At 39.0% G+C, this 15519-nt stretch overlaps 1 protein-coding gene across 1 annotated transcript in view; it reads left to right on the top strand.

Annotated features, from left to right (window-relative positions):
- LOC139711770 (synaptic vesicle glycoprotein 2C-like) overlaps positions 1–15519 on the top strand; it is a 39638-nt gene that overhangs the window by 15367 nt on the left and 8752 nt on the right. Inside the window, exons 3-7 of the mRNA XM_071623623.1 lie at positions 5338–5388; positions 6629–6790; positions 8616–8778; positions 10104–10389; positions 13123–13206. Coding sequence (XP_071479724.1) covers positions 5338–5388; positions 6629–6790; positions 8616–8778; positions 10104–10389; positions 13123–13206 — 746 coding nt within the window. The remainder of the gene's footprint in view (positions 1–5337; positions 5389–6628; positions 6791–8615; positions 8779–10103; positions 10390–13122; positions 13207–15519) is intronic.

Here is a 15519-nt window from a genome sequence, read left to right as displayed (position 1 = left end):
AGATGCTAATCGTGTTATTTTCAAATGTTAAGGTCTGGTGGAGAGGTGTTTGTAATCCAAAGGGTTTGACAATTAATTAGAGCTTAGCGTTACAATCTATTCACTTCCATCCCTATGCATGTATAGGATATTTGTGCTCAGGCTCTTACTTTTAAAGGGACTGTACAGGACTGGTTGAGGTAGGGATTCATGTTTTGAACATTCCTGAGTGAGATAATGAGAAACCTCGTATGAAATATGAAAGAGCATGTAATTTTGAGAAGGATTCAACGTTTATTTGATGAAAATTGGTTTTCAAATGGCTGAGATATCAAGAAAAGTGATAATAATAAAAAGCGACAGGCCACGCCTTTTATTAGGATCTCTTTGTTTTACCTTGTTTTTGGATATCTCAGCCATTTCAAAACCGATTTTCATCAAATAAACTTTTGATACCCCTTAGAATTGCATGCTCTTTGATATCTCATAGAGTGGTTTCTGAATATCTCGCAAAACGTTAAAAGCTAAATCCTCACCTCGACCAGAACTGTACACACCCTTTAAAAGCCTGGAAAGTACAGTTGTATCTCATTTGATAGACAGGCCGTTGAGATTGTGACTCAAGTGTCATATCGTCACTGGGGTGACAAGACCTTGTATCTCAAATTTTGGCGAAAATGATGTTTTTTTAATCAATTATCAAATAATCAATAAGTGATGTCCTGTCCAAATCCTCGCTGTCTTACCTAAAAAAATGAAGCCACCACGGCATGTCAAAGGAAAGGCTATCCCATTTGATATAATCCTTTGGCTGCCATGCTTTTTTACTCACATGAACATTTGACATTTTGTAGATACAAGGTCTTGTCGCCCCAGCGACGATATTGATTTTTGATTTGATTTATTTATTTCAACACGATAAAAAGCCTGCTCTCAGCTTTGAAGCTGCTTTTTAGCAAGGCCGTGCATAAGGATTTACAAAACTGAATAAAAAACAGAGGAACAGGAACAAGAATAGTAATTAAAAAAAAACTGGAAAAAAAAATATAACATAGATAGCATACAGTGAACAGAACTAAAATTGGAACAAATATGAATACAAGTATAAAATGACTTAGAGCGTGTTTCTACTGAGCGACGAAAATTCGAGGTGATGCCAGCCGATGTGTGGTGATACCGGCCGATGCCGGCCGATACCGGCCGATGCGTGGTGACACCTCGAATTTTTCCTCAGTAGAAACAGATCGGGTAGTGGCCGATGCCGGCTGATGCGAGGTGCTCCGTCGTCCATCTATTGAGGTGGTCGATGCGTGGTGATGCGAAGGACGATTCTCAGTAGAAAGACACTGGGTACCGAAATTTCTCCCCGCGCTTTTCAATCGGTTCATCGCACACACTCCTTCGACACATGTGTACAAAATATGTGTGTACACGCAGCGACCGTGTTCGCATCATGCTTTGTTTGTACCAACTCGCTTGTGTATGTGTTATCTTAGGCCCTATACGTTACGTAACATGTGAATTGTGGCATTCATCGTCTCTTGTTCGTGTGATTAACAGCCTAACTTATTGCATTACTAAGCCCTCATCACTTACTTGATTTTACACCGCGTTATTTCATTTTATATTGTCTCGAATCGCGAGAGTACCACATTAGTAAGTCGCAGCCTTGAGAAAATCTCAACTGGACCCTTGATCTCCAAAGATTTCTCATCAGTCAGTGGCAGTAGTTCGGGGTATATTGGATGGAAAGACGAAGAGAAATGGCTTATCAAAAAATAGCCGACACAGTTGTAGCAAAGCAGGCAGGGTTCGGATCGTATTAACAGGCAGTGCGCGCGGGACCCAAATCTGTGACTTAAAAATACCTGACTTCCGGAATCGCTGCATTTGCACATCACCTTTGCGTCACCTCGTATTTTATCGCTCAGTAGAAACAGCTCGAGTGGTCGTAAAATACGAGGTGCTGCGTTGGACAAAATTCGTGGCGATGCCAGGGATGTGAGGTGCTCTCAGTAGAAACACGCTCTTAGAGTACATTTCGATAACAACAAAATCAAACTGTGACGAAAATGATAATGCGTAATTAAAACAAACAAAAATAACACAAGGATTTGTTACAAATGAGTGGCAAGAAAAAATTAATGTAATATCTGGAAATTTACTTTCTGAATTGCTTGTGTAAAAATATGTAATGTTGTTCACAGTTCAGTGATCCAGGAGGGGACTCATTTCTGTTTAATGGCTGGTATGACTAGACATGATGGAAACTCAGTGGCGCCCCCTCTTTATTTCTTGTTAAAACAAGAAAAAGAATAAGAAAAAAATGGGGGCGCGTGCGCCTCCCCTTTATGGAATTTCTGGATACACCCCTGAAACTGGATTACAACTGAACATTTTTTTTTTAGTTTGAAATCCCTTTTGATCATATTATGTGTCATGTGAGCTGCTGCGTTTGATTCCTGCATTCATACAGATATGATTTTCACTTTCATGTGAATTCAAATGCTAGTAACCGCAAAATTCAAAGTGAAGTACCCCTCTGTGTTAAGTAAACTTTAAGATCAAAGTAATTGACTGATTGTGGTTTCATTAGTGCAGAAAGTCAAATAAGAAAGGAATATTGGAATATAGAAGTTACATAGTGTTTTCATTAAGCAGCAATGTTAATAAACATGAGCAGTTCTTCAATGTATTCATGTTTTCATTATAGTAGAGTTGGAGCTCATCTCTGTTGGAAATTCATCTGAAATTGGTGTTAGACTTTTCGATCTCAATACAAAATATTTACCTCCAAAATTGTCAGACGTCAATGCTACAGATATTCTATAGTACACATGTATTGACCCTCACATGATCAAGGAGATGATACACGCAGGTCATTCCGCTGATCAAGGCTGTAGGGTTGACAGCTGAAAAATTTGGAGGTTGATATCTTGTATTGAGATCAAAAGTTTTACACCAGTTGCAAATGGTTTCATAATGTTTTATCAATTACGTATCTCAAACTAATGTGTCATATTATGCTCCATGTTAAGTTTGTCTATTAACCCATTGAGGATGGGCTGATTTTGCTACATAACACACATTTCCCATAGACACCTGCCAGAGTATACTTGGGACTAGTCTTCAACAGGTTAAAACTTTCATAGAAATACTTGTATGATGATGACACTTCATGGAGAGACTTTTCTGATATCATTTTGTCACTTTAATTTTTTTGTGCCTTGAATTACACTGTAATTATGACTTTCCTCAGTGCAAAATGAGTGCAAGTCAGTTCAGTCACCTGACACCACTATCATATTACATATTATTATAGCTACTAACAGCTGTGACGACTGCTTTTACTACAATATCTTGTTATCACTACTGGTGCTACTACTGCTGCTTTGCCAGTAATCATTCTCAGAGATCTCACTCACATAATGGAAATAGCTCTGCCAACTTTCATTGGAAGTGTCAAAACTATCCTCTTTTTTTCATAATCTCGGACGAATGTCTAAAAATAATTTGTCCGCTATCTGCACATGCACAACAGTTGATGGTTTTTCTGTGTCTCTGTGTATTGCTGTGTGTGTATACAGCCTTTTGACAAGACCTTTGAATTACTGTAGTTTATATTCCATGCCACGCAAACCAGCATACTGGAAACTCCGCTTCAGTTGAAGCGTCAAAACTATCCTCCTTTTTTTATCTCGGGTGAATGTCTAAAAATCACTTGTCCACTAACTGCACATGTACTACAGGTGATTGGTTTTTCTGTGTGTCTGCGTATTGCTCTGTGTGTAGTCTCTTAACAAGACCTTCTGATTTATACTGTATATGGTTTATTTTACTTGCCATGCAAACCAGCATACTGGAAACTCAGCTTGAAGTGGGAAGGAAATATGAGGCAGTGGTGAATGCTCAACATTTAGTAAAAACTGGTGTTAAGTGGTCTGGGCTAAGCCTTGTGGTATCGCTTGATGTCATTAGTGGTGGCCTGACCTTGGGCCACTATAAATTGGTGTTGGGCCACCAATATCTTTTGGTGGCCTAATTGGGCAAATAAGATTCAAAATGGATACCAGGTAATTTGCTTTTATTTTGAGCCACTACATATCTTTTTCGGACCACCAAAATTTCAAGTCTAAAGATTTTAGTGGCCCAGTATCGAGACCTGTATTTATATATGCACAGACATAAAGGCCTTGTCAAAAAGGCTGCATAAATCCAAGCACACTCAATGGAAACTGCCTTTCATTCTAGCCAAATGATGCCTGCTGAGAAATTATCCAAAATATGGTCCTGTATTCCTGAAACATTGCAATTGATTGGGAGTCTGTGACAAAGGATACCCTTAATAGCATTTTAAATATGATTTTAGCCTTACAATTGACTACAAAGTCTGTTATAAAATGCAAATTGCAAGGGTCAGTAAGATATATTGAAGGTATCATGCAAGTGTTGATACAGTGCTAAGTAAATGCAACCCTCCCCTGTAAACTTTTGTGATGTTCTTTAATTTCTTCTATGCGACTGCATAAATGGTACCAAAATAGCACGCTCCTCTGAATAAAAGGGATGGTAGAAGTTTCCTTGTGGTGGGGATTCAGATTTTGACTTTTTCGCAAGATAATTAGAAACCATTTATATGAAATATTAAAGAACATACAATTTTAAGAGGAATTCAAAGTTAATTTGATGAAAATCGGTTTTTAAGTGACTGAGATATCCAAAATCAAAGTAAAACTAAGTGGTCCTAATAAAAGATAGGACTTCCCTTTTATCAGAGCATCTGTCTTTTACTTAGTTGTTGTGAGATGATTAGGAACCACTGATATGAAATACAATACCATTAAAGAGAAATTAAATTTTTTTAATGAAAATTGCTTTTAACATTTCATGTAAGTGGTTTCTAATTACGGTCAAAACATGAATCCTCATCTCAACTAAAATTACACCATCCCTTTAAAGCTGCCAGGGTGCACATGTTCACTGTTTTGCCCTAGTGCTCATTCTGGATCAGATGTAGATGATATTTCAGGTTTGTTGGGTTTCTTTGCTTTCTTTTTTGGTCTTCATTTTTGTTTTAAATGAAACCTTGAGGTTAATTTCTAAATTCCTCATGCTTAGTTGAGCATGAAAACACAAATCATCTTGAACATACCTGGTAATATTTCCTTAAATAGTAGTCAAAGGTTATCAGCATGACCATACCGTCAGGTGCCCGTGCATTGGCCGCTAACGCAATACAATTTGTATTGCGTTAGCGGCCAATGCACGGGCACCCGACGATACCGTAAATTGTTTTCGTTCATTGTTTTGAGTGCTTGACATGATTTCTTTGTTTCTTTTCTTTATCTCCCTTCACAGGAAGTACAAACACAAAAGAGCACTCCTACAGTGAAGCTGTGAATGCACTTGGTATGTAGCATCTTACAGTATTAAGGACAGATACGTTTATCTACTACCATTTTCTAAGTGTTACTCCTGATTGGCAATGGCTAATTTCCTCATATCATTACCATACAAGATATGATTAGTTGTATTAAGTTCTTAATCTTAAAGGGATGGTATAGTTTTGATTGAAATGGGGGATTCAAATATTAGCTTTTTGTGAGATAATTAGAAACCACTTATGAAATATTAAAGAGCATACAATATTCTAGGAGGTATTCAAAGTTTATTTGAGGAAAATTGGATTTGAAATGGTTGAGATGTCAAAAAACACACTAAAACATAGTGCTCCTAACAAAAGGTGGGTCCCACCTTTGATGAGGACCACTTCTTTTCTGGATATCTCAGCCATTTCAAGACCAATTTTCATCAAATAAAAACTTTGAATTCCTCTTAGAATTGTATGCTCTGCACTATTACATGAGAGGTTTCTCATTATCTCACACACACACACACACACACACACACACACACACACACACACAAATGGAAACCTGAAGCCCCATCTCAACCAAAACTGTACCATCCCTTTAAGCTTGACTTACTAGTAATATGTCAAGGGAAAAACACAATCATGTGTCATTTGAGATCTTAAAACATTTGATGACAAGACTGAGATTTGTGGGACGTAATATTATCAAAGTATATTTATTGTTGTGCCACGGACTCAAATTGCAGGCTACCCACAGTTTCATACTCATCTGTTACCTCTGACAGCTTTATGTTTGAAATTTGCCCCAAGTGGTAAATTTGGATGTGGAGGTTGATGAATAAGATTGTGCAGCATGGTGTTTGCACAGTGGTTTGTGTGGAATTTCTTTCTGAACTGTTTTAACCCTAACCAGGCCGGGGGGGGGGGGGGGGTCCTCCGAGGGCCCCCCCCCCCTCGACGTTCCGCGTGATGCATCGCTAACGCGAAAAGCTATTGCTGCGACGTTTCATGACTTTTTTCTTTCGAGTCTCCCGCATCTTTTGACACCAAATTTGCAATGCCCATGACGGCCCCCCCCCCCCCCAACACAAAATCATCGTTTGTATTTGTTTCAGTTTAAAAACGATAGTCATCAAACGAAATTCTAATTAAAAAAAATCATTAAAAAAGTGTGTGTGTTTGTGTGTGTGTGTGTGTGTGTGTGTGTGTGTGAGTGTGTGAGATGAGTTTTGCACAGACACTATCTCATGAATTGCCCATTATTTTGTTCTCTAGGTAGTGGACGTTTTCATGCAGTACTGCTCATCGTGTGTGGCTGGGCCAACATCAGTGACAGCGCAGAAATCCTCAGCGTATCCTTCCTTCTCCCACAGGCCTCCAAGACCATGGGCATCACCTCCTTTGAGAAAGGCCTCCTAACATCAGTGGTCTTCGTTGGTAAGGACAGGAGGAAGAGAGATGGGGGAGGAAGGGAAGAGGAACATGGAGTTGGGGAAGGGGGAGGGGAGGGGAGAGAGAGGGAATGGAGGCATGATAAAAAGGGAAAAGAGGGAGAAGGGGGTAGCACAGATGCTAACTGTTGTCTTTTTTTAGCAGTATTTTGTTTGTTTGTTTGTGGGGTGTTTTTTTTTTTTTTTGTGCCAAGAATAGTGCAGGTTTCATGGAAGATACTGTTTTCCCCAAATTGTATTACTACACATGGTCTATTGCAGGAGTGGTAAAAATACTGTTTTTTAACAAAAATACAGTCACCTTTTCAGCCCTCAAAATGCTGCAATGCTGAATGGGAAGATGGGGGTGGGGGGGGGAGGAGGAGAGAACAGAAAGATGATGGAGGGTGGTGAAGGGAGGAAGGATGGATGAGGAGAAAGAGGGAGGATTGGGGAGGGATGAGTTAAAGAAAGACTAAAAAGAAGAAAAATGAGAGGAGGGAGGGAATGGGGAGAGGAAGGGGAGGAGAAGGAGAAGAAGGAGAGAAGGGGAGGCGAGGTTGGCGGGAGAGAAGGGGGTAGCGGAATTAGGGAAGGGGGAATGATGGAGGAGGAGGAGGATTTAAGGATTAAAGTGATAACCAAGTTCTGGTAAGGGCTTGAGAACCTGTCTGGCACCATTTCATATTTGCAATATATCGAAAGAGTCTACAGAGAAACTTACCTGGCTGACGCGGTTTGCCGGAATGATGAGTCGTTCTGGAGTATTTTGAGAAAAATAATAAAAGTTGGAAAACCGACTTTTATTCCAGAAGGCTCCAGACTAACTCGGTCTCAGGGAAAACTCGACCCTATTTCAGACAATTTACACGCAGTTCGTGATCGCCGTATACTGTATGATACCAAACGAGGCCTAACTGAACAGACAGGAAAGTGCGTGCTAATCCTGTACAAAACAAATGGACAGCGCGCGGCCTCAAGCCTATATGCACATCACCTCAGTTGCTGAGACGCGCGGTCTTTGAAGTTTTTGTTGTTGTTTATCAAGCGTGTTTGATTGTTTTTAGAGGTGCTTGATAGGCGTACACTAAGTTTGCATGCGCGCCTAAGAGGTTTTTGATGCGCGCGTTGTTACAACTCGGACCATTACTGCGAGTAAGCAGCCAGAACGCGAAGCGCTACAATGTAGTTTATACAGGCCGCTCCCATAGTACAACACTGTACAATCCAGAGGGACAACCAAGACAACTCAGCCCGCCGTCAAAGCGAGGCCGAGTTATCCCCGAGTCCGAGTTTAGCCTGACCCTGTTCGGGTAAGTTCTGAGACTGAAATTTTTTGCTTAATATTTCGCATTTTCGTCGTTACCCATCGAATATCTTGTTATTACAGCGTTATTCCGCACATTTCCTAGGCATACGTTCACATTTGGGAGCAAAATTTGACAACTTTTACAGGCGTACGAGAACTATGTTTTGGCTTTAACCCTTTATGTGCCAAGGAGTCAAATGTGCACAAATCTCACATACAAACCTATGGACAGGAAAGTGATGTGGTATGCAGAGGGTTAAAGGGGCTGGAAAAAGGAAACTAGCAACCCACTGTATGTGAATCTGCCATCAGATACAAAAATACTATATTTATGAGAGAACGTGTGGAGATGGTGAATCAAATTAATACAGAGAAAAACTTATATCTGCATTGTTTGTTAAAGAGATAAACTGGTAAATATATGAAATGGTTAAAAATATGTAGATATAATATATGCTTGTATTGAACATTTTGGACTTGTATCCCAGGCATTTGACTTGATTTTATCTTCTCCTTTGTGCAGGAATGCTGGTGGGAGGGTTTGTCTGGGGTTCGCTGGCCGACGTCCAGGGGAGGCGACAGACCCTGGTGGTTTCCCTGGGATGCAATGCCATCTTTGGCCTCCTCTCAAGTCTCTGCCAAAATTTCTGGCTCTTCCTGGCCATGCGATTCATGAGTGGACTTGGGTGAGGATCATTAAGAAAATCAGCTTTAAAGGAAACCAATATCCAGAGAGAAATGTGGATTGAGTGAAAAGCAGGTGATATTAGTAGAACACATCAGTGAAAGTTTTAGGAAAATCGGACAATCGATGAAAAGTTATGAATTTTTAAAGTTTTGGTGTTGGAACCGCTGGATGAGGAGACTACTAGAGGTTATGACGTATGCGTGAACAACAATATAAAGAAAATATAAAGGGAATTTTTTAAAACTTCATTTTTTAATGAAAATTGCACATCCCATCAACGTGATACTGACGTATGTTAAGGGTAGCAATTATTCCTCCTGCTTTCTTAAAGCGGTTTGTCAAGTGCTCGTTCATTATGCTAGAAAAGTGAATTTTTGTGGAATTCCCTTTATATTTTCTTTGGTGTGTTTGTTTTTAGCTTAGCAAATGGAAATTTGTAGTAAACTTGATATACCGGTATGTGTGAGAAACAGCACTCTGTAGATTAAACATTTAGCTCCTCAATTCCTTATGTCATCACTTACATTTTCCCTTGAAAGGTTGTGCATATGTTGACAGCATTATATGAATATGTATTTATTTCTTTTCCTGATTTATATCATCTTATACTTCACAATTTTATCTCCATAGATACACCGTCAATATTTCTGAACCCATAGCAAATGTATTGTGAAATATACTAAGGTACTTCCTTGAGCGATTAGATGTTGACATTGCAAGAATGTTAAAGGAGGTCAAGGATTATCACAAAGATGTCATCATGTTGAATTGTCGAAAGAAAACTAGATGGATGATAATGATAGAAATGACAAGTAACTACCACTCCTACTACTTATGTGATGATAAGAATGATTGCAAAAATACCCAGTAATGTGGATATGAATATACATTACCGTCTTATGAAATTTTATCTTTTCGCTTTTGCTGTATTCTTTATTACCATTATCAGTATCATTATCCTCAACATCATCTTCATCATCATCACCACTACCAAAATCATCATCAACATCGTCAACAACATTAATATCTGATCATCATCAACAACAAGATTAATATCATTATCATCATTATCACCATTAACATCAACATCATCATCACTATCAACATCATTATCATCATCTACCTCATCATAATTTAATGAAAGTAATCATCCATTGTATCACTATACCCTTACAAAAATTGGAACTTGAGCAAGCGTGCACTAGCTTGTAACAAGCTTGCGGTCATGTTGATAAACTTATGAGCACAAGTTTTAGATTGCAATACTATTATGTGTCATGATGTTTATATAATTCACTTAACCTTGGTCTGTAACTTTCCCAGCGTCGGAGGTTCCATGCCCGTTATCTTCACCTACTTCAGCGAGTTTCAGATGGACAAGAACCGGGGCGCTATGGTGAGCGCTCTCTCCACCTTCTGGATGCTGGGCAACATCCTGACTGCTGCCCTCGCCTGGGCCGTCATACCCAGGGAGCACCTGGGCTACCATAACCCTCACGGCTTCAGCTACGAGAGCTGGCGGATCTTTGTGGCTCTCTGTTGCATCCCTGCCGCGACCTCAATGGTGACCTTCCTGTTTTTACCAAAGAGTCCAATGTACCTACTCGAGGTAATTAATTGGCTTTTATTTCTGTGAGCTTCATATAGGGACCCTACTTTCCTTCACTGTATTGCTTTCCTAATAAAGATGTGCTTGTTGATGAAGTTTATTGCTGTAAGTTGCAAAATCTATACCATAATATTAGATTCAATTCATTGTAAAAGAGGTTCAGGAATCAACAGATGCTGCCTAAAAGTTACTTCTTGTGATTTAGGCAAGTATTGCATAGATTAGAACAAAAAACCTAAACTGACATTGCTCTGTATCCTGACTCAATCTTCACGGGACTTCTTCCTCACTGGATATAAAGAATACAACTAGTTAAGTCCCAAATCATTCTAGTGTTATTAAACAATGAGATAATGTGACTGAGCCTTGAATGATATATGCACCACATTCCAGGAGACACCTAGCAATCAACTTCTTTTATGAATCTGTGATATCACTCTATGAAAGAAACCCTAACATACATACACCATATATTTTATGGGGTTTCTACAAGGTGTTACAAAAACATTTTCCACTTTTGATCCTTAACCCTAATCAGGCTGGGCTTTTTTGGCTATGCTATATCTGGGGGGGGGGATTCCGCCCCCCCTTCAGATCTCGCCGATGGAACGCGTGATCGCGCCGAAAATTGGCACACGCGACGCCCGCGACGTATACTATCAAAATGTATGGTTGCTTTCTCCGAAAAATTTTTCTTATATTTTATATTAATTAATTACTGTAATTTACGCATAAAATCAGTTTTGGGCTCTAGATCACTTATTAATCCTCTAATTAAGCTAATTTCTTTTTAAAAATGTTTCTTGTATCATTCTCCTGAGACATAGGATAAAAAAAAATCTGTATCGAAATTAATTTCTTATGTATTTGATTGTTTTTTAATTTCTTATGTATTTCCTTGTTTTTCTACCTTTTGTTTTTGTTTGTTTTTTGGCCAAAATTTGTCACAGACATTTTTCCAAGCTTTATTATGCTAAAATAAATTAATTTCGTCCATTCTAAGTCAAGATATGAATTTTTATGTGAATTAATTGAAAAAACACAATTTGCATTGGATTTGTACACAAAATCACGTTTTGGAGCAATTTTGGGGTTGACAAATTTTTTTTGAACGGGCGTCCCGTCAAAACGGTACGCGCGGGCGCAACAATTTTGGTCTCAAAAGTTGCGCGATACTTGAAAGAAAAAAGTCATGAAACATTGCAGCAGGAGCTTATCGCGCTGCGACGATATTGCGCGAAACGTCGAGGGGGGGGCGGATTCCGCCCCCCCCCCCCCCCCCAGCCTGATTAGGGTTAATAGTTCAAAAACTATGTATCGGATAACACTGACATTGATATGAGCAATAGCTGAATAGTGTACAATTTTGTCGGACGTAATTTAAAAATGAAAGTAGCGATCAGTTTCATAGAATTCAAGATTTATTTTTAAGTTAGGTTTCAGATTTTGCTCTATTTTCAGACCTCTGTACAAAACTTTAATTTTGCACAGGAGTCAATTGGTGTGTATAGGAGTGGGTGGTTAACATTCAGACAGTGGTCCTGAACAATGGCCAGGGTTTGATGCCCTATTTCATATTCGTGAGAAATTCCGCTATCACGGCTAGTCTTTATCAATCCTGAAATGTAGTGTGTGTGAGCACATGAAAACAGGTGCTTACTTTTTTCATGTGCATGCATTTTACCCTTTGCCATGAATTAAGACTAGCAGTGCCCAGGGCGATCCATCATGAATTATTGGTAAAAGCATTCATGTGCCTTGGAGCAAGAGACCAGAAACCTAGTCAGCAGAGCTCTGAAAAGGTGGTATTCGTGGTATTTATGTCTTTTGTTCAGGGTCATTGTAAGCACACACTCACATACATATCATTGGTTCCTATGTAAAGTTCAATTTTGTACAGCGGGTTAAAATTTGACCAAAATCTGGAACTTAACATTAAAACTAATCAACGAAAAGATTTGATGAAACAGATTCATGTTCTCGTATTTGAATCACCCCTAACTAAATTGTACACTATTCAGCTATTACTCATATCAATGGCAGCATCTGATGTATAATTTTTTAACTGTTAAGGATCAAAAGTGGGAAATGTTTTTTGTAACACCCAGTATATTTGTGAATTTTGCAAGTTGGTTGCTATTCACAAATTTAAGAACATGTGAAAAATATTAGCTCTGATCTTGATGTGAATGTGATGTGCACGTTAACATGTACAACTGTACTATTTTGAATACATTGTATATGAGTAATGTGTGTGATAATAATGTACTAGTACTACGCCATATTAATTGCGAATTAATTTATCACTTGCAAACTTGTTGGAAATTCCCGATTCGTGAAAAATTCAGAGACTCCAACTCTCCCGTTTTTGACGGGAGATCTCCCGCCGAAAATCCATTTTTGCAAAATCTCCCGTTCTCCCACTTGAGATTTAATTTCTCCCGCCCTGGCTCGTTGTCTCCCGTTGGTGAGGATTTCTCACTTATTTCTATCGTATGTTGAAAAAATAAGCCTTAGATAGCACCAGAGAACATCTAGAACCCTAGGAACTTCGCAGACATCAAGTTGGAGTCTCCCGTTTGCTAGGGGTTTCAGGCGGGAGAATCTCCAGATCAGAAGGTGCTTTGGGTTGGAGTCTCTGAAAATTATAGACTCACTATGGTGTGTACAGTATTTGCTAAGATGCACGCTTGATTTTCAAAGTGTACTTTACTTTATTGGTTTGCTTGACAGAAAGGGGAGAATAAGAAGGTGCTGGAGGTTTTGAGGAAGATTTACTGCTGGAATAACAGGGGAGTGTCACCGGAGGACTATCCAGTGAGTATGATTTCGAGATGAGATGCTCGATGTGTAGAAAAGAGGACTCTTGTTATCATTGAGGGAAGCACCAGGGTTGCTAGCGAAGAACTATCAAAGTCTCCCTGAACCCAAATATATATTTTCACTGAGAAATGCAGAAATATTAGTAGAACACATCGGTGAAGTCTGAGAAAAATCAGACAATATGTTCAAAGATGATAGATTTTCAAAGTTTCAGTATTGCTTTTTGCTGAATAAGAAGACTACAACAGTTTGTGATGTTAAAGGTGGACAATGATTTGAAGAAAATTTAAAGAGAATTCCACATACATTCATTTTTTTCTTTAATGAAAAGTACACATTCTGTCTACTTGTTACTGACATATGTTGAGAAGTGTTATTCCAAATGCCTTCTGAAAGAGGTAAGTCAAGTGCTCTTCCCTTATACTCTGAAAATAAAGATATGTTGAATTCCCTGTATATTTAGTTTTTATCATCTAATTGTGATATCATGAATTGCTATGGTCACTTTATTCAGCGATGGCAGTATCACAACTAAAAGAAGTTCATAACTTTTGAACGGATTGTCCGATTTCCTCCAAATTTCACTGATGTGTTCTACCAACATTTCTACATTCACTCAATCCACTTATGTATTTGTGTTTCATATTCCTTAAACTATTTTCTTCATGTCCGGGCAAGAGAATGTTTATATAACTTTATCTGATTTTGGGGTCTTTTTTGCCTACTTAGATGCATGTAAGGCACAATTATTTTCCTAATTACTGGTTGGAATCTCCTTGATTTTGAAGTGTAAATGTGGGCAGCTGTGCTAGGAAAGAGTCATTGACTTTGCATTATTACCTCTGCCAAGGAAGGAGGTTAGGTTTTCATCGACGATGGTTTGTTTGTCTGTTAGTTAGTGAGTTAGTTTGTTTGTTTGTTTGTTTTTCTGTGTGCAAAATAACTCAAAAAGTTGAGGACAGATTTGGATGAAACTCACAGGAAAAGTTGATAATGACACAATGAACAGATGATTAAATTTTGGTAATGATCCTTGAATTTATGGATTTTTGAAGGATTTTTATGTTTTTGCAGATAGGGTCCATGAACTTTGGAGTTCAAGCTAGCATATTTGAGGTTTGCATATGCACTCTAGAGCATGTGCTCTGCTGAGGGGAGGCGCTGTGCGGCTGGAAGCAGATGACATAAACAAAAGGCTTCTATATTGGGAAATTGGTCGATATTTAGCATGTGTGTATGGGTGGAAATTAGCTGCTTGGTGCAGGTCTGTGCTCTCAGAGTGCTTTTCTGGTTATTTTTTTGTTTTTTGTTATTTTGTCTTTGTTGGTTTGTTTGGGTTTTTTTTTTTGTCCTTGGCCAATTTCAGTAAACTTCAACCTTTTTGTAGACTTTTATTGTAGACTTTGCAGTTATCTTTTGACAAACTTTACAATCTCCAAAGACATTTACTTGTTCTAAGTTTGCCTTAGTTATATTGTCACGGGGTCTCTCTCCGGAACATAGTCGTATGTGGCGTAGTTATTAGGAGATTGTGAGTGTGATGTACTGGGTCGGAGAAGTGTGAGAAGACATGTATTGTTCCTTTGAGATTCCGTGATAGATGAGGTTGGTAGCGGGCCTCACGGACTGTGGAGTGGATGTTGAAGCATGACAGACTGCACTAAGACTCGAGATTCCGGTTCACAATGACTTTATTAAGGCGACATGACACTCGCCTGCTCCACATGACGTTCAATACATGTACACGGTATAACATTGCCATTCTTGTGATGTGCCGAAGTCTGACACTTATCCCAGAGTAATCTTATCCCAATCTCAATGTAATCTGCCTAACGGAGAGAAACCCTGCTCTATTTATAGTGGACATGACAGTGACCGTCAGTGTGGCTAGCTGTCAATCACGTTTACAAAGCAGACAGTCAAATTAAGCACACCAGACCCAGCGTAAACAAGAAACAAAGAACAAGAAGGGAGAGGAGGAGAGAGAGAGAGAGACTAGACGGGGAACAAAGAACAACATAGGAGAGGGGAAGAGAGAGAGGCTTGACGAGAACAAAGGACAACATAAGCGAGGGAGAGAGGGAGACGAGGCGAGAGACAAAGAACAACATAAGAGACAATAGACGAGCAAATTAAGACGAAGAGAAGAGAAGAAACAGAGAAGACGCTGAGCTGGCAGTGTACCTAGCTTACACAACAGAAACACACAGAGCATAATAATTACCTAGCTTACATAACAAAAACACAACATAGTACTGAACGCCATACTTAATCATATATCCTATATTATAATCGCGTAAGGATCGC

Source organism: Diadema antillarum, unplaced genomic scaffold, assembly GCF_040938485.1.
Source record: "Diadema antillarum isolate AM-2024a unplaced genomic scaffold, OU_Dant_1.0 seq00001702_RagTag, whole genome shotgun sequence".
NCBI lineage: Eukaryota > Metazoa > Echinodermata > Echinoidea > Diadematoida > Diadematidae > Diadema > Diadema antillarum.
The sequence above is the reverse complement of the archived record's forward strand: the minus strand, read 5'-3'. Positions and strand labels throughout refer to the sequence as shown.